Genomic DNA, 24,191 nt, shown 5'->3' on the forward strand with positions numbered 1-24,191 from the left:
TCACAACTCTCTCAATCTCACCTACCTCTAAATACCTGTAGAGCCGTTGGTCTGTTTAATGGTATGCATTTCATTTTTTATTTTATTTAAATTTATAAATAGATTAAAAAATGAAACGAAACACATATGTTTGTTTTTCCTGTTATTCTAACACAAGAGAAAAATTAAATGAGACCACAAACTATGTAAGTCAGCCCTGACTTGAATTCCCACCCCCACCCCGGTACCTATTCAGAACTGTAGATAGGAAAGCACTAGACAGGGGGTGTCCAACTCTGGGGCTTCAGATGTTCATGGACTACAATTCCCATCAGGCCCAATTGGCCATGCCAGCAGAGGCTGATGGGAATTGTAGTCCATGAACATCTGAAGCCCCAGAGTTGGACACTCCTGGACTAGGGTCAGGAAAGTGAATCTTGAGGAAAACTTGAGTTTCAGTATTGGGCTCCCACCATTCAGGAGGAAATTAACAGTTGAACATAGCTAGGTGGAATAATGGGGGAAATGCCCAAATCCTACCTTCTTTTGTAACTTTTTTCCCATTACAGCTGTCGGAGGAAGTTGGGCGGCGTCATCGAAACTGGCATTCTTCGTTTTCCTGTCCTCCCAACCTTTGCAAGGGAACGAATGTCAAACTGTGTCTCAGTATCATTTCTACGCCAGATTGTCACATCTGGCGTACGCCAAAGTGACGCTCTCCGTCATCAACGCTACCATGTCGTCTTGCCGTTCCCCGGCACTGAGCCAGCTGTGCTTTGCGGACAAGGACCTCTCTTTCCAAATCAAGGAGAACAAACCAGCGGGACCCTTCCACCAGCTCCAGCTGCCTTCTCAGCAGCAGCCGTGCCAAAACATCAGCATTTCATACAAGGTGATAGCAGGTAAAGCCACATTATTGCCAGTTGGCGGCTCCCTGGGAGGGGTAGCAACATTGGTTCATTGGCACTGTGGCAAAACTTTGCTGCTGTGTAGAAACTGTGTCATCTTTATCAGCAAACAAATAGTTTACCACAAAGTCGTCATGATATCCAGGGTGGCCAAAAGTTCCATGCAGCAAAGGTAAAATTCAACAGCTTCTTAGCATGCCTGTGCCACTCACACACAATAAAGTAAGATACGAGCGAGTGTTTCCTCTACACCAGCGCTACAGGGGCATATATGGCCCCTCGATGATACGGCTGGCCTCCACGCGGGCCAGGGCCTTTACAGCCCTGGCCCCAGCCTGGTGGAACGCTCTTCCACCAGCTGTCCGGGCCCTGCGGGACCTTACGGAATTCCGCAGGGCCTGTAAGACGGAGTTGTTCCGCTGGACCTTTGGAGGAACCAGCCGTTGATGGTGCCCCCCCCCCCCCACCATGGCCTTTACATCTGTGCCTTTTGTCATCTTGGTATCTGCTGTCCTTCCCCCCCTGAAAGAGGGTTTGAAAACGAAATTGTTGGACGCCATCTTGCAAATTAATTTTAGTCATTATACTTAGTTTTTCATTTTATCGCTGCTTTTAAAGGTTTTAGCTGTTTAGCTCTCTCTCTCTCTCTCTCTCTCTCTCTCTCTCTCTCTCTCTCTCTCTCTCTCTCTCTCTATCTATCTATCTATCTATCTATCTATCTATCTATCTATCTATCTATCTGATTTTAAGCCGCCCATCCCCGAAGGGCTCTGGGCGGCGTACAGCAGGCCTGCAACAACAATACATAATAACCTTAAACACAGCAGGCTAAAAACAACATTTTACACATAAAAACTAGGGTAATTTAAAACAATTTACAGATCTAGAACCATAAAACACAGCAGCAGCAATAACATATGGTGCCCGATCCCGAGGCCGGGAGGGGACAGTACTGATTAGATAGTATATCAGGCGTGCCAATGATGGCACGCAACACAAGGGCATCCTAGAGGGGGAATCCGTGGCTGGCCTCACCAAAGGTTAGATATGGGGCAGCAGAAGGACAGGCTGTGGCAAACCACCTCCCAACGTCTCTTGCCTTGAAGCCCCTATGGCATTGATCGCGAACCTTTTCGAGACCGAGTGCCCAAATTGCAACCCAAACCCCACTTATTTATCGCAAAGTGCCAACCCGGCAATTTAACCTGAATGCTGAGGTTTTAGTTTTGAAAAACCGGTTGGCTCCCTCTTCCTCCGCCCCACCCACTCGAGCAGGGGCCAGCCTGCTGTAGCCTCCAGCAAGTCCCACGTGCACCGCTCTATACCTCTCTAGCATCTCTGCCTCCTCTGCCCCCCCCCCCCGGCAGCAGCCACCCGGAACACAGGCACCAGGCCCGCCAGCCGAGTCCTCCCTGCTCACTACGGTGCGCGCACGTCATGCTCTGTGGCCCAGGCCAGCCTAGGTGTGTGTGTAATTTTTTTGCCCCCCACATAACAAACTCTGTGTTCACGTGCCCACAGAGAGGGCTCCGAGTGCCACCTCTGGCACCCGTGCCATAGGTTCGCCATCACTGCCCTACGGGGTCGCCGTAAGTCAGATGCAACGGGAGAAAAAAGTGCGCAGCTGTCAGTCTTCCCCTCCCCCTTTCCCCCCCCCCAAATATGAGCCGCTCCTGTTAGCGACGCATGCAAAACAGACGTGCTTCCTGCTCTTCCCTTTCAGATGAATCGCTGCCCTTTCACTATGACGGGAGCAGCATGAGCGTCAGGGTGACGCAGTCTCTGGACCGGGAGTTGCGGGAGAAGTACGAGCTGCTGGCCCAGTGCACCGTGCGAGAGGGCGCCAAAGAGACCACCCAAGAGGTGCCCTTGCTTGTCACAGTGCTGGATGAAGACGACATGCCCCCTTTCCTTATCAATGGCACCAACGTGGCGGAGGCGGTTGTGGAGTTCAGCAGGAAAGAGGTATTTGCTTTTCTCCCCTGCCCGGGGTTTTATGTCGTGCGCCCGGTCCCTGCCCTGGATGGCCCAGGCTAGCCTGGCCTCATCAGGTCTCAGAAGCTGGGCTGACCCCGGTTCATACTCGGATGGGAGACCACCAAGGAAGTCCGAGGTCACTGGGCAAAAGGAAGAAAATGGCAAACTAACTCGGCGTCTCTCGTTTCAAAAACTTTACTGGGTTGCCGGAAGTCGGCTGCCACCTGACATCGCTTAACATGTAAGAACATATGAACATAAGAACAAGCCAGCTGGATCAGGCCAGAGTCCATCTAGTCCAGCTCTCTGCTACTCGCAGTGGCCCACCAGGTGCCTTTGGGAGCTCACATGCAGGAGGTGAAAGCAAGGGCCTTCTGCAGCTGTTGCTCCCGAGCACCTGGACTGTTAAGGCATTTGCAATCTCAGATCAAAGAGGATCAAGATTGGTAGCCATAAATCGACTTCTCCTCCATAAATCTGTCCAAGCCCCTTTTCAAGCTATCCAGGTGAGTGGCCATCACCACCTCCTGTGGCAGCATATTCCAAACACCAGTCACACGTTGCGTGAGGAAGTGTTTCCTTTTATTAGTCCTCATTCTTCCCCCCAGCATTTTCAATGGATGTCTCCTGGTTCTAGTATTGTGAGAAAGAGAGAAAAATTTCTCTCTGTCAACATTTTCTACCCCATGCATAATTTTATAGACTTCAATCATATCCCCCCTCAGACGTCTCCTCTCCAAACTAAAGAGTCCCAAACGCTGCAGCCTCTCCTCATAAGGAAGGTGCTCCAATCCTTCAATCATTCTCGTTGCCCTTCTTTGCACTTTTTCTATCTCCTCAATATCCTTTTTGAGATGTGGCGACCAGAACTGAACACAGTACTACAAGTGCGGTCGCACCACTGCTTTATATAAGAGTATGACAATCTTTGCAGTTTTATTATCAACTCCTAATTATCCCCAGCATAGAGTTTGCCTTTTTCACAGCTGCCATGCATTGAGTTGACATTCCCATGGAACTAGTCGGCTGCCACCTGACATCGCTTAACATGGACACCATGTGCCTGTGTTGTTGTTTTTTTTACCTAATAATTTTGATTTATTTCCAAATTTATAACATACAGAAGAAACATGAACAAAATTTAGAGGGGAAAAAAACCTTATTCAATATGACAAAAAAAAAGAAAGAAAGAGGGATCTTAACTGTTATGGTGAATTCTCCAGACGGCCACCACTTACATTATAAGAGAGCCTTACTGACAATTATTCATTTGTAATCTATCTATCTATATAAAAAGCTAACCGTGTATGTGTTGATGACAGGGTACCTCAGTAACTGCTGGGCCAATTCCTCTGAAAATTCCCAGCCACTATAGTCAGTCAGGCGAGAGTGTTTTCAGATGTTCACATACCTGAAATTTCATACCTGGCCCAGGTAAAAACGCCTTTTTCCTGGCGCTCCCTGGTGAAGGACAGGGAGGGGCCTGTGCGTAACTGTCACCCTTAGAATGTTCGTGCCCATTAGCAATGTTCACCACTCCAGATGGCCCAAAAGATGAGCAGTGGAAGCAGCACATAGGCAGTAACTCGAGTGGAAGTGAAACACATACACACACATACACACGAGGGAGAGGGGAGGAGGAGGAGGAGGAGAAGAAGAGGAAAAGGAGGAGGAGGAGTTTGGATTTATATCCCCCCTTTCTCTCCTGTAGGAGACTCAAAGGGGCTGACAATCTCCTTGCCCTTCCCCCCTCACAACAAACACCCTGTGAGGTGGTAGGTGGGAGCTAGAGAGAGCTCCAAGAAGCTGTGACTAGCCCAAGGTCACCCAGCTGGCGTGTGTGTGGGAGTGTACAGGCTACTCTGAATTCCCCAGATAAGCGCACCTCCCACAGCTCAGAGGCTGACAGAGAGCGAGGAGAATCAAACCCGGTTCCTTCAAGATTAGATACACGAGCTCTTTAACCTCCACTGCCACTGAAAGGAGGGAGGAGGTGGCATCAGAGATGGGATCCAGCAGTTTCTCACAGGTTCCCGAGGAAGTGAGGTTACTAATTATTTATTATTGTGTGAGAGAGGGTTACTAATTGGTGATTTTGTCCACGTGATTTTTGCCTTAGTTACGCCCCTTCTCTCAAGAAGTAGCGCGCAGAACTTGAAGCAGAGATCTAGCAGGAGGTGCACCAGCGTGCGTGGCAGCCTGCGCCTGCGTGCATTCGTTTCCCAGCCAAGGACCCGGCACAGTGGCTGCGTCCTTGCCACAGCCCAGCCCAGTAATGCCCCGCCCCTGGAATGGCCTGGCCACGCCCCCGTCGTTGCCCCGCCCAGCCCCATTGAGCGCTACGCCACAGTTTGAATCCCCGCCACCATGGGAACCTGTTTACTAAAATTTTTTGGATCCCACCACTGGGTGGCATGCATTACAGGGGAAGAGGGAGGGAGGGAGAGAGAAAGGGGCGGTTGGGGGGAGGCATGCAAGGAAGAGAAGTGAGAGAGGGGGAGACAGTGAGCTGTGGCATGCAAGGGAGGGAGGCAGGGGGCCCAGCATCTTGATATGACCCACCCACCTAAGCCCGGAGGGAAGAAGGGAAGGGAGGGAGGGAGGGAGGGGTGGCATGCAAGAGGAAGAGAGAAGTGAGGGAGGAAGAGAGTGAGGGGTGGCATGCAAGGGAGGGAGGGAGGCAGGGGCCCAGCATCTTGATATGACCCACCCACCCCTAGGCCCTGAGAGGAGGAGAAAGGGAAGGGAGGGAGGGAGGTAGCAATGCAAAGGAAGAGAAGGGAGGGAGGGAAGAGAGTGAGAGGCTGACTTGCAAAGGGGCCGGGGAGGAGGGGCCAGAGCACCCTAGATTCCCTGAATACTGCAGTTACAGTTAAAGAAAACCAGGCACGCATTACTCAGGAGTAAGCTCCAGTACACAGCAACCATGACATACTTTGAATGGCAAGCTGTGTCGCACTTCGTCAGAGGGTTTCCTCAAGCGACACCCATTGCCACCAACCAAACTTACTCCCAGGTAAAGGGATCATGACCAACCAGCCTAGATATGTGGGAGGGGTGCCTTTCCATTTCCCCAGGAATCGCGAGGCACACACATCACTGACATCGCACAGTATCCAGGCCTGCATGTTTGCATGAGCATGTACTGCTGGCCTCTACGGGATGATTTGCTGCTACTGTTCCCTTTCCCATTTCACCACAATAAGCCACAGCAGCAGCGTGGCAGACCTGCCTTAGTATATATATAAAAATCTATCAGTGCGTTTTTTAGGCTGACACAGGTAATCTCCCAAACTACTGGACCCGGTGCTTTGCAGAAATTTTCACACAACCTGCTCGCATTCCAGAGTTTTCCATACTGTTTTCACACCTCCTGTTGTGTATTTGTCACAACTGTGCCAGTTATTGTGTACATGCCACACCATGTGACGGAGTTGGAACCACAGTTCATGTTTCCACCCAACAAGAAACGCCATCTGCTGCTTGCCGTCAAAAGCAACACCCTCTGATACAAGGGAAACAACCATGCGCTTCCCTTGAAAACCGCTGCCATCTGGAGTGAAAAAGATGGGGCCCGCCATCTGCATATGGCCCCACCAACCCTAGCAGAGGAAAGAGGGGAAGGTGAGGGAGGGTCCGGGGGTTTGCTGGATCAAAGCGATTCTGAGAATTTGAACACAACGTGGCTCATGCCTCCCAGCGTGTTTTAAGCTAGAGTGAATTCGCCTGCAAGGGAAGGGGAGTGAAAGAGAGACGGGGTCCGCCACCTGGACATGGCCCACCAGCCCTAGCAGAGGGAAAAGGAGATGATGTTAAGGGAGAGGGACTGAGGCGTGGTGCCATGCAAGGGGAATGGGAGAGAGGGAGGGAGGTGAGGGGCCTGCCCCTCCCACTCCCTTTGCCAAGCACGTTGATGCAATGACACATGTTCGAACCATTCGCTTCCCCTTTTCTTTCTTTTCCACTTCACCAGACTGAGCCATAGCAATGCGTGGCTGGGCCCGCTAGTAATATATAATAACCTTCTCATCTGCTTCATATTTTAGCAGTAAACTCGTAACAATTTATCCTTTTATTCTTACCCCAACAAATTCATTCAACCTTTATGTAACTTGATATAAATTTACCATTATCTATTAAGTATTATTTCTACCCTTTATTGTTTAATCACTCAGTTACATTTTTAGTCTACCAGATTAGTTTTACATGATTAGTCTGCACATTGGCCCATTTTGCACAGACAACATGAACAGGTTAAATGAATCTGTGTTACCTGGGTCGCCATTTGCTTGGTGGATGCAGAGACCACTGGGATCACTGGAATCCCGACGTCAGGATGTGGGATGGTTTGCACAGGAAATGTTGGGTTTCCCTGAGAACTGCACATCCAAGAATCCCCCCCACCCAAGAATCCCCCCCACACACTCTTACTGGCCAAAAATGGTGGCGACTTAGAGAATCTACTCTAATGGCTAATCCACCATAATGGCTGAGGGAAGGGTGGGGGAATAGAACCCTTCCTGCTTGCCATAGTTCGTATGTATGGAATCACCCATTGTTGACTTATACAATTGGCCTTTGGGGAATCACCCATGGTTGGCTTATACAATTGACTGTGAAGTGTTGTGCAGTGGCAGGGACAACAATTCTGTTGGAGGGGAGAATCCCCTCACACGAAAAATCCCAGACACATGCTTGCCGGCACAAAATGGCGACCGTCTGGAGAATTCACCATAACGGTGAACGGAGGGAGGGGAATAGAACGCTTCCTGATTGCCGCAGTTTGCGCAGGCATGCAGGAAGCCTCTGGAACCTGGGTTAAAGTGGAAAAGCCACTAATTTAGCAACTTTGATTTAACCTGGGTTCAGCCAAATATAATGGATTAGAAACGTTTGGGGGGGGCAAGCTCTGTGGGACCTTCTCCCCCTTTTGCACCCCTGAACACGTTATATATGTGGCTTGTGCAGAATCATCCCTGTAAAATTTATTTATTTATTGATCGATTGATTGATTGATTGTTTGGTTTTGTAGACCGCCCCATCCCTGAAGGGCTCTGGGCAGTGCACAACAATATCCACATGTGTACAATTATAATAACAGTCAGTACATTTACTAAAACCAATAAAATCCATTAAAAACAGCGGTTAGTGCAAAGATACCAGGCGTCCCAAAACCCAATTTATTGAAAGGCCTCTCTAAAAAATAAAGTTTTCATTATGTAAAGACATTGCACAGTACAAAAAGTATAATTCTAACTTTTCATTCAACTCCTGTTTTGGCCATCTGTTTACAAGGTTAGTTAGCTTAGGTATTGTTGCATATTCATGATGTTCCTGGTTGATGATTTGAGTGAGCACAGATGCCTAAAAGCACAGCTGTCAGTGGCCCTCCAGATGTTATAGACTACAGTTCCCATCATCCCCTGCCAGCATGATGCTGGCAGGGGGTGATGGGAACTGTAGTCCATAACATCTGGAGGGCCGCGAGTTTGACACCTATGCCTAAAAGGCTTTGGTGATCTCGCCCCACAATGTTTTACATTCTCCTTTTTATGTTTGGAAATGCTTTTGTGCAAAGATGCGGAAATGTGATTCTGGGACTCATTTATCTATTCGAATGACTTATTATCACTCTTCCTTAAGATACTTAAAATACATTTAAAAAGCAACTTTTAAATTCACAATTCAGGGAAGATTTCCCTGTTGAAAGCAAATAGCTGTTATTTCAGTGTTCTCCTGTAAAATAATTGTATTAAAATGTTCAGCAACAAGTCATGACACACTCAACTTCTTTTAGCGGAGTTTCCAGTTGTATTTTAAAAATTCATTTAAGTTTTCATTTCTACCGTCTCTTAATGCCAGTGGCGGTGAGGTGCATTTCTTGGGTAGTTTCCCAGGTCCTGTGATTTCCAATTTAAAGAAGCATACCATTTTTGGATGTTTGCTGCCACCTTCAGGCCAAACTTTATCTTTGTTGCTTGGTTATAGATATCTAGAAAGGAAACAGAAGGACTGATAAATAGTCAATCGGCAAAATAATACTGGTTGTGGTGGGTTTTCCGGGCAAAATAATAGTCTGTACGTTGCGGATTAACTCTGACTGTAGGAAAATCGTGACGCTATAAATAGTAATCTAGGTTATGAATTAGCCGTTTTATATTCCAGTTAAAAGTCACTGAGACGGAACAGCCGTGCTGCTCAGAGGATTACATCTGTATTCTTGTATTTTCAAAGTTCAAAAGTAAAGGCCCTGTAACACCTTTTACTAAAATTGACCAAATAAGCATAGCACCATGTACAAGCTTTTGAGTTTTCCAGGAAATTTCATGAGTCTCGATGTTAAAAGGGGAAGAAGAGGAATCTCTCAGACCCAGAGATGTATCGGGGGGAACGGCGCCCAGGGGCAACACCTGATCAAGCGCACCCCCCCATGCCCCACTTATGGTGGCAGCACTGGTGGGTGGCATAGGCAGGTGCCGTGGGGACAGGCCAGCTCCTGCCCTCCCCATCAGCAGGGAGGGCAGGAAGCCAGAACCCCCCTTTGCAGGGGGGCTTTCGACCATGCGGTGGGGTGCGGCCTTGGTGCCGGCTGGGCACCAAGTGCTGCTGGCACACCCAGACAATGCCAGCGCAATCCCCCGGTGGAGGAGAGGCCTTCTGGCTGCGTGGCTGGACCTGGCCCTGGGTGCCAGTGAGAGGTGCCCCGCCAGCCATGGCCAGGTCGCTGTGCCACAGCAGAGGCCAGGCACATGGACCCAGACAACACCCAGCAACCCCCCCTTGACCGAAAAGCGTGCGCCTGGGGCCATGGGTTATCCTATGTCCCTATGGACGGTACGCCCCTGCTCAGACTGTGATCTTTTAAAGAAAAAATGCAAGACTATTCACATAGCTGTGTGAACAGAAGACCACAAACTGCTTATAAGGATTATAAAGAGAACCAATATATGATGGACGCTTTGAGTGAACTTGATCTAATGTATTTTTCCATCATCTTGTTGGAAACAGTCATGTAAATCCATCTTCCATGGATGCACCTTTGATCAAAATTGCTGTTTTTATAGTGTTTATGTTCCAGTCCGGCAATGTACCAACGACAACTCTCCGTTGCCTGTTCCCTGTTCTTTTAAAGGGCACTGTCCTAGCGACACTGATGGTCTACGATGCGGATACCACCCCTATTTTCCCTCTTGAGAGCAGCAGGAAGAAGTACACCGGCACGATCAGCACGTCAGATCCATGGATAAAAGAGACGTTTCGTGTGGATCATAAATTCAATGAGATTTATTTCAGCCCAAATGGCAGCCAAGTGAGAGGAACCCAACACGAATACAGTAAGTTTGTGGTCATCCTTCTTTACCAGTGGGATAGTTGTGTGCTTAAAAGCAATCACATCTGCGTTTAGTTGCCTCGTTAATCTTCTGAATCATTAGTAGGAGGAGTGAGATAATTAATTATGGTTTCAGACATGATAAATGAGGGGGGAAATGTTTGCTGAGACAATGATCCAGGACCTAGTGCCAGCACTACAGAAATTATGAGCCGCCCATGTAGGTTGTATTAATCCGTTCTTTCAGGCAATAATAAACAGTAGAGAGAAATCCACAGTATCACAGGCCAGAATGAGCATGGATATGGGCACACACCAGCATTCCCATTCAATCCAATTCCAAAGCCTTTATTGGCATTATAAATTACAGAGTTAGTAAAAAGGGGCATTTATCTAACTGAGACATTAAAACATTAAAATACAATAAAACAACGTTGAACATTTACAACGCCTTGTAAACCGCACACATAAAATAATTTAGCCGTTACTACCATGTAGGCAATGATTGCGCCTGACCAAATAGTGCCTCAAAAAACTTGCAACGTTCTCATATACAAAATCATTCCCATTCAGTTCAATGGGACACCTCTAATTTTGGGGGTAGTGCCTTTTATCCATATTGAGATAGTCCTCATTAGAGTTGCAGGTGGATTTCCATCTCTGGACTGAGTCAAGATTGGAGTGTTATGGGGTTTCTGGGCTGCATGGCCGTGTTCCAGTAGCGTTTTCTCCTGATGTTTCGCCTGCATCTGTGGCTGGCATCTTCAGAGGCCAACTGGCCAACTGGCATTCTAGAACAGGGGTCTGGCATTCTAGAACAGGGGTCTGCAACCTGCGGCTCTCCAGATGTTCATGGACTACAAATCCTATCAGCCCCTGCCAGCATGTCTCACTTGACAGAGCATTTCTTTAGGCTGGGGCCAGAGCAAAAAAACCTCTAGTCCTGGCTGAGACCAGCCCAACAGCTTTCGGGTCAAAAAACACCAGTAAGTTTTTACTTGTCAAGCACAGGGCTCATTGGGGAACGTCCCAAACCCACTTTACAGCATAAGTTTTAGTAACTTGCACTTGACTGCTATCAAAAGACAGGTTATAAATATGAAGTAATGAATAATGAAATAGGTGTATGATGCGGAGCATATTTTTTGGAATGCATTGTGGGTCTAGTGCAGGGGTCTGCAACCTGCAACTCTCCAGATGTTCATGGACTACAATTCCCATGGCCATGCTGGCAGGGGCTGATGGGAATTGTAGTCCATGAACATCTGGAGAGCTGCAGGTTGCAGACCCCTGTTCTAGAATGCCAGTTGGCCATGCTGGCAGGGGCTGATGGGATTTGTAGTTCATCAACATCTGGAGAGCTGCAGGTTGCAGACCCCTGGTCTAGTGTGTATTTCTGACCCTCCATCCATCTAATTTGGATCCTGATCCTGAACTGCGGATCCCAAAACCTGCACAGTAGGGTTACTTACACATGTGAAGCTGCTGAATACTGAATCAGACTGTTAGTCTATCAAGGTCAGCATTGTCTGCTGAGACTAACAGTGGCTCGCCGGGGTCTCAGGTGGAGGTATTCTGCATCACCTGGGCTTTTTCGCTGGAGACTGAGCCTGCGAATTTCCGTTTGCAACGCAGCGACTCTTCCTCAGCCCCTCCTCACTTCTCTTCCTTGAAGTTTCTGCAAATCTGCTAGAAACGGTAACTTTGTTTATTTTTTTTTTAAAAAAGATGATGGAATAACATTTTAAACATTTCAAGATAGGGAGATCTTGTGCAACTAAGTAACGGGATCTTGGCATCTCTTTTGGATTGATTACGCAACTGCCGATAACAGCCTGCCTAGATAGTCAAAAATGGCTGATGCTGTTCTTTTTAGAAACCTGAACTAAGGAACTGGCAGGCAGAAAAGCCAAGAAGTAAGATCAGGGGTGGGGAGTAAATTCACATTGCAGGGATTTAAAATATGGAGCGGAAGGAAGGAAGGAAGGAAGGAAGGAAGGAAGGAAGGAAGGAAGGAAGGAAGGAAGGAAGGAAGGAAGGAAGGAAGGAAGGAAGGAAGGAAGGAAGGAAGGAAGGAAGGAAGGAAGGAGGGAGGGAGGGAGGGAGGGAGGGAGGGAAGAAGGGAGGGAGGGAGGGAGGGAGGAAGAGGAAGGAAGGAGGGAGGGAGAGAGTGAGGGAGGGAAAGAGGGGGGAAGAGGGAGGGAGCAGGGAAAGGGGAGAAGGTGGGAAGGCTGCAAGGGGGGGATGCAGAGGTGACACTGGAAAGATCTTCTGCTCCTGGTGAATTGTGAACATAAGAACATAAGAAAGAGCCTTGCTGGATCAGACCAGAGTCCATCTAGTCCAGCACTCTGCTACTTGCAGTGGCCCACCAGGTGCCTTTGGGAGCTTGTGGTGGATCCCCTGCTAGTTCCTTTCTAAGTCTTCATTTTTCAGTCCTGGCATCTATGTTTCAAGACTGAACCAGATCGCTGTCAGCCGTCAAAGGGATTTTGTCCCTCCTTGACGCACATACTCAGCTGTGAATCCCCATCTCAGTTTCCGTGCTAACCGCTTCCTTGACTAATGTGCGTTTTCTCTTCGTTTGTCCTACTTTTTCTGTCCATCGGGTGTCTCTCTCCATCCCTCATTTGCTTTCCCCGAAGAGCCTCGTTCCCCACTGTGCTTACTACAAATGGAATCTTTCTTTCTCTTTTGCAGAACTGGTCTTAAATAAAGTTGTTTCCATTACTGAGAACCGCTCCTTCCAGCTAGATGTTGTGGTTAATGACACGGAATACCAGGGCCCGGACAAATACCTGATGCTCCATTTCAACGTCTCCATCCTTCCAGTCAGCATCCAGTTTCCAAATACCACGTACCAGTTCACAGTGAACAGAAATGCTGCCAACTTTTCACAAGTAAGGATGACTTCCTTTTCAGTTCTGCTGTTGAAAGTGAAGCTTTTTGAACTGAATCGCCTTGCAGGAGTATCCGTAGAAATAAATATCCTCTTGTGGCCTAACTTCATCCTAACTACAACACAACACAAGCCTTTATTGGCATATAAAACAGGACAAAATTTTAAAACAAAACAAGGTTAAGAAATACAGTTAAAATTACTAATTTCCAGTATAAAATTTGCAACAGTTTCACAAAAGAGCACTTCAGAGCTGTTCAGGAGATTGGGTATCTTATAACACTCGTGCCACTGAGAACATTGCAAGAAAATGGAATTCACATATTTCATGCGTATCTTATTGTATTTAGGGCATAGAAACAAAGAATGGTCAAGTGTTTCAACCTTAGTCATATCACATGAACAAACTCTTTTAGAACGTTCCATATTCTTAAATCTTCCCTCCAGCAGAGCTGATGGCAGCACATTACATCTTGCAGTAGCCAAGGCTCTCCTCTGGGTGGGATTAATCAGCAGATCGAAGATATGCTGCCATAATTCCACCGCATGGGATGTAATAATGTAGTCGGAGAACAGGTTGTCTTGGCAGCACGAGTCAAATTATGAAAATCAAGATCCAAGAGCCTATTCTTAACTAGTCTGAAGGCTTCCACCTTTGTGAGCATAAGGAGTGATTCCAAGGGGAAACCAATAGCTTCAACCTTTCTAAAGATCAAAGTATACCATTCTGAAATAAAGTGATCTGATAACAGAGAGGGAATATAGCTATTGGATCCCACTAGAAAATGTATATGCAGCCAATATTTTATGATCATCCTAACTATTTGTGGCAGGTTCAGGCAGCCTCCTAACTGTGCTGGACAGGTTTTTACGTTTTTTCTATGACTTAACTGTTTTGATGGTAGTGTATGAGGTGTTTAAACCATATCTGCTCAACCTTACAAACCCCAGAAAGGTAAAGGAAGCCTGTTTTTCTTTCTGTATCTCTTCATTTTTTCAGTCCTAGCATTACTAGTGTATATTTCCCCTTTTGGCAAATCCCCCTTTGTGCAAACAAGATGTGATTGGGAGATATTTCAAATGAATGGCAATCCAGCAGGAGATTTGCATATACAAATACAGTGGAACCTCGGTTTTCATTGCCTTCGGTTTTCATCGGTTTCGGTTTTCATCGATTTTTTCAGTGAAAAATTTGTCTCGGTTTTCATCGATTTGCCTCGGTTTTCATCGATTTGCAGTAAGGTGCAGGGGTTTGTGGAGAAAAATCACCCGGACAAAGCTGTTGCAGGCTGTGTCTGGAACTTGTTTAATGACAATGTCTTGCCCCATTTCATACAAATCTTAAAGAGGCATCAGAAACAGACCTCTTTGGTCAGCTTTCTGGTGCGACATTGGTCCACTGGCTCTGAAGCTGGTCCTGGTGTTATTGTTTGTTACTGTTTTCAGCATTAAACACTATGTTTAGTCACCAAAAAATGTGTGTTTTGGTATGTTTTTTGGAGTGCCTAGAACGGATTGATTGGATTTACATTGATTCCTATGGAAAAGTTTGCCTCGGTTTTCATCGGTTTCGGTTTTCATCGATTCTTTTTGGACGGATTACCAACGGCGACCGAGGTTCCACTGTATCAGTTTTTAGCACATGACCAGATGCTGCCCCTTCCCCCAGGGTGGATGGGCCAGGACCAGATGCCAGGACCCCTTCCCCTCCTCTCAGGGTGGGTAAGCCATGACCAGATGATGGGCCCCCTCCCTCCTCCCCTTCTCTACCATGATTCTGGCTCCTCCAGTACCTCCTCAGAGAACTCTAAGTCCCATTATGCATGGAGCCCTTTCCTCGAGGCTCTTCACTCTGTAGCGGGGTCACCTCGTGTTTCTCTGTTTACATGCGAGGAAGTGCCCCACTGCCTGCTCTGCGAGTTGCCTACCCCCACTTCTGGGTCACTCCCGATCTGTCGCAAGATTGTTGTTGTTTTTTTATATTGTTTGTTTGTTTGTTTATAATCAATTTTATATACCGCCCCTCCCCCGAAGGGCTCTGGGCGGTGAACATCATAAAACCAAACACTCACATTAAAACCCAGTTAAAACAGCGAATGAAACAAAACTACAGCGGCGTCCAGCATAAAACTTCATACAATATAATAAACCCACCCTGGAAGAAACAAACCCAGAGAGCTGAGGCCTCATAAATTAAAGGCCCAGAATGTAAAAAAAGGGGGGGGAGGGCGCACATCAGCGGCTGGCCCCTCCAAACGCCCGGTTATCAAGCCATCACTGTCGGGATAGCTCGTTGTTGTTAATTTGTGTGTGTTTTTTTAAAAAAAAGATGGCTACCAATTCCCTGGAATTGCCTCCAAGTAGTGGGCAGGGAAAGGTGGAGAGGAGAAGAAACCCCAAAGCAGGGAAAATATCGGGGTTTGCCCACTTTCAGGAACCACAGGGCTTCTGAATCGGCTGTGACTTCTGCTTGAGTGCATTTGCAATCAGAACTCTGCTGTGAAGGAGATGTACCTTCACTGCAGGTCAGAGCACCAGCGTATTATCAGCCTAGGTCGGAGTCCAGAGCCAGCTCAGGGGGGATTGTGACCGGCACCTTCGTGCAATCCCCTTTTATTTCCCTTACTTTATATCCCACCTCGCCATTCGCTTTGAACGACTTGTGAGTTATCAGCCCATTATAGCACAGTTCCTGCCGCTAATATAATACCGCCTGAAATCTATTAAATCAGATGAGGACACGATCATAAATCTCTGGTTGCTCAACAAAAACATGAGCTCTGCTGAAAGTAACATGAGGAAGGGGCTGCACTCCACATCCCCTGAAAAATGAGGCATAATATGGTTTGATTAGCCAGCACTATGGAAAGCACAAATGGAACCTGAGTGAAGGCTGAACGGCCTTTAGCCCTGAGGAAAACGCAGGAGTGTGAGGAAGCCATTAACCTTTGCCCTGATGCCATTTCTCGGTTTTGACGACCAAAACGAGCGAATCAACAGGACTACAGCTTGGCAACAGCCTTGCTGAAATCAGATTTATCTCTTAAATAGCCGTGAAGCGTCAAGTATGGTCCATGTTTGCTCAGTTGCAGCTACTGTCTGCCATTTTGATGAGGGAGGGTTGAGGTTAATTTCATGCAGGTCATTTCGTTTGGCAGCAGAGACAGGGATGTGTGTGACTTGTTTGAGATATTTTCAGGTCTGTTCAACAACACAGAGGGGGAGGGGGTCTCATCGGCACCGACCCGTTCGCAGCCTGGGGGTCCACCTGGATTCGTCTCTTTCAATGGAGACCCAGGTGGCCCATGTAACCCGGGTTGCGTTTTTCCATCTCCGTCAGGGCCGGCGACTGGCCCCCTTCCTCTCCCGAGCGGATCTAGCCACTGTGATCCATGCAACGGTCACCTCCAGATTAGACTATTGCAACTTGCTCTACGCGGGCCTTCCCTTGCGTCTGACTCGGAAATTGAAACTGGTCCAGCATGTGGCGGCTCGTTTGCTCACAGGAGGTGCCATTAGAGAGCACATCTTACCTGTGTTACGCCGCCTACACTGGCTCCCAGTGGAATTCCGAATCATTTTCAAGGTATTGGTATTAACCTTCAAGGCCTTACGCGGTCTGCGACCCTCATATTTATGGGACCGTCTGGCCCCATACGTCCCAACTCGACCTCTGCATTTGGTGGTCCCCGGCCCCTCTATGATGCGGCTAGCTTCCACTAGGGCCAGGGCTTTTACAGCCCTGGCCCCTGCCTGGTGGAACGCTCTCCCTCCAGCTGTCCGGGCCCTGCGGGACCTTAATGAATTCCGCAGGGCCTGTCAGACTGAGATGTTCCACTGGGCTTTTGGGGAGGCCAGCCGCTGATGTCCGCCCCCTGCCCCCCCTTTTTAACCGTGGGAGCCCTACTGTCCCCCCCACTAGGGGAGTTTTAAGCTGTTGGACGCCATCTGTTGTTGTTTTATAATGAAATGTCATAATTGAACACTGCTTTTTAATAAGAACCGGTACTAAATGTACCGACTTTATCCATTTTTATTTGTGTTGTATATGTATGTTGTGAACCGCCCTGAGCCCTCCGGGGGAGGGCAGTATACAAGCCTAATAAATAGGCAGGCAGGCAGGCAGGCAGGCAGACAGGCAGGCAGATAGATAGATAGATAGAATCATTGTTATCATCATCATGTGGAAGTGGAAATTGCATTCAAGTCACATGGTGACCCTTTAGTGTTTTTAAAGCAAGAAAATTTTTTAAATGGTTTGCCATTGCCTGCCCCCACGTGAGCTGAGAGATTCCAGAGAGAAAAGTGACAGGCCCAAGATCGACCAGCAGGCTTTGCGCAGAGGAGCGGGAGACTGGATCCACTTCTGCAAATTACGATCCAGTAGATTACGAACTATTTTTGCAGATATGACTGGGCCCGTCCGTAGACCCAAACATGATTGTATGGTAAACAACTCATGCAGATACACAGAAGCTGTCTTGCTTATTTTGGGGAGGGGATGCAATTTGTATTCTTCATTCAAAGTGAATGATTTGATTGTAATGTTTTGGGGAGAAAAGTGTGGATAAAACGGGAACATGTTTATGTGTGAGGAAGGGAAGGAGGGAAGCATTTGAGCTAGAATGGGAAGGAGAGCGGAGAGGTAACCTGGGTTAGGACAATCAGGCAGAACAACAGAAACATGATTGCTGTGCCAGACAGCCCAATGTGGGTTCTCTAACTGTGAAGATTCAGAAATTGCTAGTCACTGCAAGACATTAATTTTTACCAATCTACCAGCTCCCTAAGTTTGTGTAAAATAGTATGCATAGCAGTGGTGGCGAACCTTTGGCACTCCAGATGTTTTGGACTACAATTCCCATCAACCCCTGCCCCAATTGGCCATGCTGGTAGGGGCTGATGGGAATTGTAGTCCATAACATCTGGAGTGCCAAAGGTTCGCCACCACAGGCATAGAGTCTCAGGGATACTGACAGCCTCTAATACATGGTTTTAATGTGTTTGTCTGGGACTCGCAACTCCATTTTTTTTGCTTTGGTAATCTTTTTTGGTTGGGTTTTGTGTTTTTTTGAGCCCAGATCGGAAAAATCTGCATCAACAACTGCATGAGGTTTTGGGGCATCAACGTCGTGTACAGCTTGCAACCGCCAAACATCAGCTGCTATGCGGTGAAGATTGCGCAAAGCCACGAAGACAAGTATGGACTCCTGTATGTGAACGATTCCACCGTGCTGCGAAGACCCGAATGCAAAGAAGTCCAGTACCCTGTCCTAGCTGTGGAAAAACAGAGCAAGAAAGAAGCCCACACCTATCTCACAGTTGTCGTGGATGGAAAAAGTAAGTCTGGCGTGGCTCTTCCCATTGCTTTCCCATTGCTTTCACCTCCTGCACGTGAGCTCCCCAAGGCACCTGGTGGGCCACTGCGGGTAGCAGAGTGCTGGACTAGATGGACTCTGGTCTGATCCAGCTGGCTTGTTCTTGTGTTCTTATGTTCTTCTAGTGCAGTGGTGGCGAACCTTTGGCACTCCAGATGTTATGGACTACAATTCCCATCAGCCCCTGCCAGCATGGCCAATTGGCCATGCTGGCAGGGGCTGATGGGAATTGTAGTCCATAACATCTGGAGTGCCAAAGGTTCGCCACCACGGTTCTAGTGAGATGGGTTCTGGACAGTGGGGAGCAACATTCAAAATGTCTCCTTATACTCAGATGGCTTCATGCAACAGCTCCTTTCTCCTGCTCAAATAAGAGCAGGTAGATTTGGGATTGGGGGCAGTACTTGGGGCCAGATGCAAAGGAACTCCTGGGGGGGAGTGGCTGGCCTTATTTTAGGAGTAAAGGTACCTGTTGGTGTCATCCTGTCTGTCTCTGCCTCATTTCTCATGATTCACTACCTGGCGTCAGCTATGAGGGCTGAGTGTCCTTACAGTTTGAGGAAAGGCAGCCGAAGGCTTCTTTGTGGTGTATTTCACAGATGTAAGACTTGATGTTGCAAATGAAGAGCTGCCATTTTAAGTGGCCCCCAATGAAGGTGCTCCCCAAGAGAATTTGAACACACTGGAGTTGGACTTGCATATTCATGGTATACTCCAAGAATCCCTGTGGGTTTTTTTTTTAAGAAGATCAACTCTATGTATGTAACACTGAAGTCTTGGATGGAAAAAGTAAGGCTGGCTGGGTCTTCTAGTGAGAGGGGACGTCTCTCTGCCGGAAGCAACTAAATGGATTAAAATGCCAGGCAGCTGCTATGCAGATCCCCTCACTAATTGATTATGCACCTTCAGTGTTACATACATATGCTCAAATGGGTGGATTCCACTTAACACATGCAAATTGCACTCGCAAATTGCACGCTTAACTCTTTTAACTAATGCAAATGGTTCTTTCTCCCACCCTGGACATTCCACAGGTATACATACTTCACTTGCTTTACTACCATCAGACCCTCTGAAGATGCCAGCCACAGATGCAGTCAAAACGTCAGGAAAAAATGCGACTAGAACTCGGCCATACAACCCGAAAAACCCACAACACCCCTAGTGATTCCGGCCGTGAAAGCCTTCGACAATACTATTTCTTTTATGCTTGTCCGATGGTGATAACAGTCTTCTGATTCTCCACAGTTATACTTAACGACGAAGGATGCTTAGACTCGTGTGCCAGAAGCAAGTCTCGAGCCGAGTGTGTGGAGTGCGGGGGCCTCGGAGTGTTAAAGGGAAGGTGTGAATGGAGAAAGGGAAGCGGGACAGGTATGCTTGGATATTTATTTTATTTATTTGTTTTTATTTATTTATTATTTAGATTTGTAAACCGCCCCATCCCCAAGGGGCTCTGGGCGGTGCACATCAGTGTCAATATATATACAAGGTATAACAAGGATCACAATAGTGACCACATTTACTAAAATCCATTAAAATCCATTAAAACAGTGGCCAAAACAATAATAACTAGGCGTCCCATAACCCAGTTCATTAAAAACCTCCCCAAAAAGAGGGAACGGCCGGACTCCTCCCTAGGAGTTGTAAAAATAAGGGAGCAAAGGGGGGCGCCCTACTCAGCGACTGGACACTCCAAAGGCCCGGTGGAACAACTCAGTCTTGCAGGCCCTGCGGAATTCACCAAGGTCCCGCAGGGCCCGGACAGCTGGAGGAAGAGTGTTCCACCAGGCCAGGGCCAGGGCCGTAAAGGCCGTAAAGGCCCTGGCCCGTAAAGGCCCTGGCCTGTGTGGAGGCCAGCCGCATCATTGAGGGGCCAGGGACCACCAGCAAATTGGCCTCTGCCGAACACAGAGGCCGAGTAGGGGCATATGGGGTAATGCGATCTCTAAGGTATGAGTTGACTACTGGTACCAGTAGTCTACTTTGGTACCAGTTGACTACTTTGAGTCAGATGCGTGATGCGTACAGCATCCGACCAAAAGAGTGACTCCACTGACAGGAATTTCATTCTGAATTCCTGAAAAGAAGGGAGACAGAATCTCCCATGTTTTCCTGTTATTCCGCAGGTGTCAAAGGAAATAATTTCTTGTTTTCCTTGTGACGAGCCTTCGCTGCTCTTCATTTTCCAACTACAATTTCGATGATTTTCGGTGATATTCGGCCAGTTGCAGGTGATATTCGGCCAGTTGCAGCCGGGCAAGCAATTGAAGATTTCTTTCATTGCTTCTCTGATCTTTTTGTATACTTCTCCCACCAAAAAACAAAACAAAAAACCTGTGTGAAATTTTGTGCAGGATTATGGGAAATATTTTTGACAACCGGTGTTGTTTATGATATCATCTATGACGTTATCATCTATCATCTGATCTAAGGATATAATGAAGACAGGCACAATTAAAATAAATATACCACATTCAGGATGAATGTTTTTATGTATTTTATGTATTTTAAGACGTTTTATTGACGGAGCCTATGTTTGTATTGTATTGGATTTGCTCCTACTTATTGTTTATATATTATGTTGTTCACCGCCCGGAGCCCTTTGGGGATCGGGCGGTATAGAAATTGAATAAATAATAAATAATAATAATAATAACGTTTGCAATGGCAGGCAATGAATTTGGATTTAAATGATGGATGCCCAGTTTCATCGGTCATTGTCGCTTTGATTAGAGCTGGTTGGCTTTAGTATTGGAATTATAAACGCATGAGTGGATTGTAGGTCTTGTTAATTTTTGCTCATGTTTAATTTTCCCCTTATCCATCACTGTGGCACGTCCGTTCCCTTCCATCGATGGCCATGTGTCTCTCTTCCCACATTGTGCCTCTTTTTAAACCTAGCATCCCCTCCACCCCAGAATTAATTTTGTGAGCTACAGAGATGCAACATTTTTTGAAAAGTTTTCTGGAGGGTTTTTTTAAAAAAAATATAAAGATCACAAAGTTTGGGGAGAAAACCTCTTTGGAACTTTTTCCTTATGAGAAAGAATACATTTCCTTTTCACCCCATTCCGTCCCTCCTCCTCACTCTGCCCTTTAATACAGTTATAACCTTTTTTTTATATAGCTTACTGGCTTTCAGAGCATTGCAAGCTGGGGGATGGGGAGCAGCATGTCGCATAATGTACAAAGGGCAAGCACTGCCGTTTACAGTTCAGGGCATGACTGGTTTTTAAAGGGAGTGGTTGTTGTGGGTTTTCCGGGCTGTGTGGCCGTGGTCTGGTAGATCTCGTTCCTGACATTTCGCCTGCATCTGTGACTGGCATCTTCAGAGGTGACTCACAGAGAGAAGTCTGTTACACACTGTGTCTAGTGTGTGTAACAGTGTGTCACTAGACACAGTGTGTAACAGACTTCTCTCTGTGATACACCTCTGAAGTTGCCAGCCACAGATGCAGGCGAAACGTTAGGAACAAGATCTACCAGACCACGGCCACACAGCCCGGGAGACCCACCACAACCAGTTGAATCCGGCTGTGAAAGCCTTCGACAATACATTTAAAGGGAGAGTTCAGAAGAGATCGGTATGAGTTTTCTAGAGCCTGTTGTTTTTTTGCACAATGGGCTTTATTGCTCGTAAATATATATATATATATTCCTCGAGTTCACTTTATGCACCTGGGAAAGTGTTTTGTTCTATTTGCAGTGTGTTTACACACACGTGCACACACACACAGGCACACATAAAGCTGCAGACAGGAAAGAGGCAAGGAGGAGCAACAACAAAAAACACAAAAGGCCCAGCATCTCGAGACATGTGAGCACAGTTATTGGACCTTCCTACCAATAATTGGGCCATTCTCCTGAATGAGCAAAGGAGGACAAAGTTTTCCTTTTGTCCTTCCCTGGGGCTGCGAACCAGAGACTTGAAGGCCACCAAACAATCATAGCCAGTCAGTCATTCATCCCACTCTTTTATTGTACCATTCACAGATATGGTCCTGTGGTAGTTCAAGACCGATATCCCCAAAAGAAAACAGGTGATCAGTGACATCTGAAAGGCTAGCACAGTTTACCTGAGTGTGGAGGTTTGCCACTACAGACCGATGCAATTATCAATCTGGAACTCTCCTAAAGAGTATGCAAAGAGTTTTCAACTGCAGAAAATTATGCAAGCTGATAAATCTTCAGTATTTGCAGTCTGTTCTTTGTCTTGCATGGAATTAGTATGCCGAATTATTGTATGATCTAGGGCAGCGGTTCTCAACCTTCCTAATGCCGCGACCCTTTAATACAGTTCCTCATGTTGTGGTGACCCCCAACCCTAACATTTATCCATTTTACAGATGGAGAACACTGATGCAGAGAGTCTTAGGCGACCCCTGTGAAAGGGTCGTTCGACCCCCAAAGGGGTCCCGACCCCCAGGTTGAGAACCACTGATCTAGGGTGACGCTTAAATTGATCGCATTTGCACTGTAGAGTTTCTGGAGGTGCTAGAAGCGATGCGGAATGGTCTTGCTTTAACTTGTTTTCTGCTTTAGGAATTACTCCAAACTATTCTACTTGCAGTCCAAGCATCAGTACATGTCCAGATGGGAAATGCGATGCAGTTGAGATGAAGGATACAAGGATTTGTCCTCAAGATTGCACAAGTACGTAAGCTAGCCCTTTCCACATTTGCTTGTACACTACTGGTTCAATCAGGACTAGCTACTGTGATCCACAGTTATATCTGGGCTGGACTACTGCAATGCTCTATTGTACTTGAGGCTACCCTTGAAGACCATTCAGAATGCTGCAGCTAAATAGGTGGTTGGGGCCAGCTATCAGGAGCACGTGACCACTATCAGAATAGGAGCAGTGGCCACTTTCAGGGAATCAGGCAGTCAGTAATCATCCCAGGAAGAAAATGTATGTTCCCGTTGATCTATTTTATACCATGTTTCCCCGAAAATAAGACAGTGTTTTATATTAATTTTTGCTCTCAAAGATGCACTATGTCTTATTTTCACGGGATGTCTTATTTTTCTGTGTTCTGTTTGTCGGGCATGCTTCCAAACAAAAACTTTGCTATGTCTTACTTTTGGGGGATGCCTTATATTTCGCACTTCAGCAAATCCTCTACAACATCTTATTTTCTGGGGATGTCTTATATTCAGGGAAACAGGGTACCATTTCCCTTTTTTACATGCTGACTCTATAGATTTGAGTACACAGTACACATTTTAATTGTTTATGTATACAACTTATTTCGGTAGAGGTTTAAATGGATATAATCCCATTGGCCGCAGTCTTTGAAACTCCTTTAGTTGGGTGGAAGAGATTTGATCCCTGGAATGTTCTTGTTGAGGAGGGGGGGTTACCTGGTTCTAATCTGGTTAGCCCCGGCTGGCTTGATTTTATCAGATCTCAGAAGCTAAGCAGGGTTGACTCTGGTTATCCCTTGAATGGGAGACTGTTTGGTGGGCAGGTAATGACAAACCACCTCTAAAGCTCTCTTGCCTTGAGAACCCCTCTGGGGTCCCCGTACGATGGCTGTGATTTTATGGCACTTTCTGCCGCCAGCCGAAGTGTCCAACCACAACTCCGGCAGGGGGTGGACTCTAATCTGGTGAACTGGGTTTGATCCCGCGCTCCTCCCTGTGAAACCTGCCAGATGACCTTGGGTCAGTCACAGTTCTCTCAGAACTCTCTCAGCCCCACCCCACGCAGCAGT

The 24,191-nt window shown here is 47.0% G+C and overlaps 1 protein-coding gene across 1 annotated transcript in view; it reads left to right on the forward strand.

The window, feature by feature from the left end:
• RET (ret proto-oncogene) overlaps nucleotides 1-24,191 on the forward strand; it is a 90,885-nt gene that overhangs the window by 12,485 nt on the left and 54,209 nt on the right. Inside the window, exons 3-9 of the mRNA XM_048506854.1 lie at nucleotides 549-881; nucleotides 2,611-2,852; nucleotides 9,997-10,198; nucleotides 12,895-13,094; nucleotides 18,175-18,433; nucleotides 19,720-19,845; nucleotides 23,017-23,127. Of these exons, the coding sequence (XP_048362811.1) occupies nucleotides 549-881; nucleotides 2,611-2,852; nucleotides 9,997-10,198; nucleotides 12,895-13,094; nucleotides 18,175-18,433; nucleotides 19,720-19,845; nucleotides 23,017-23,127 (1,473 nt within the window). The remainder of the gene's footprint in view (nucleotides 1-548; nucleotides 882-2,610; nucleotides 2,853-9,996; nucleotides 10,199-12,894; nucleotides 13,095-18,174; nucleotides 18,434-19,719; nucleotides 19,846-23,016; nucleotides 23,128-24,191) is intronic.

The sequence above is a fragment of the Sphaerodactylus townsendi genome, linkage group LG08, assembly GCF_021028975.2.
Source record: "Sphaerodactylus townsendi isolate TG3544 linkage group LG08, MPM_Stown_v2.3, whole genome shotgun sequence".
Classification (NCBI taxonomy): domain Eukaryota; kingdom Metazoa; phylum Chordata; class Lepidosauria; order Squamata; family Sphaerodactylidae; genus Sphaerodactylus; species Sphaerodactylus townsendi.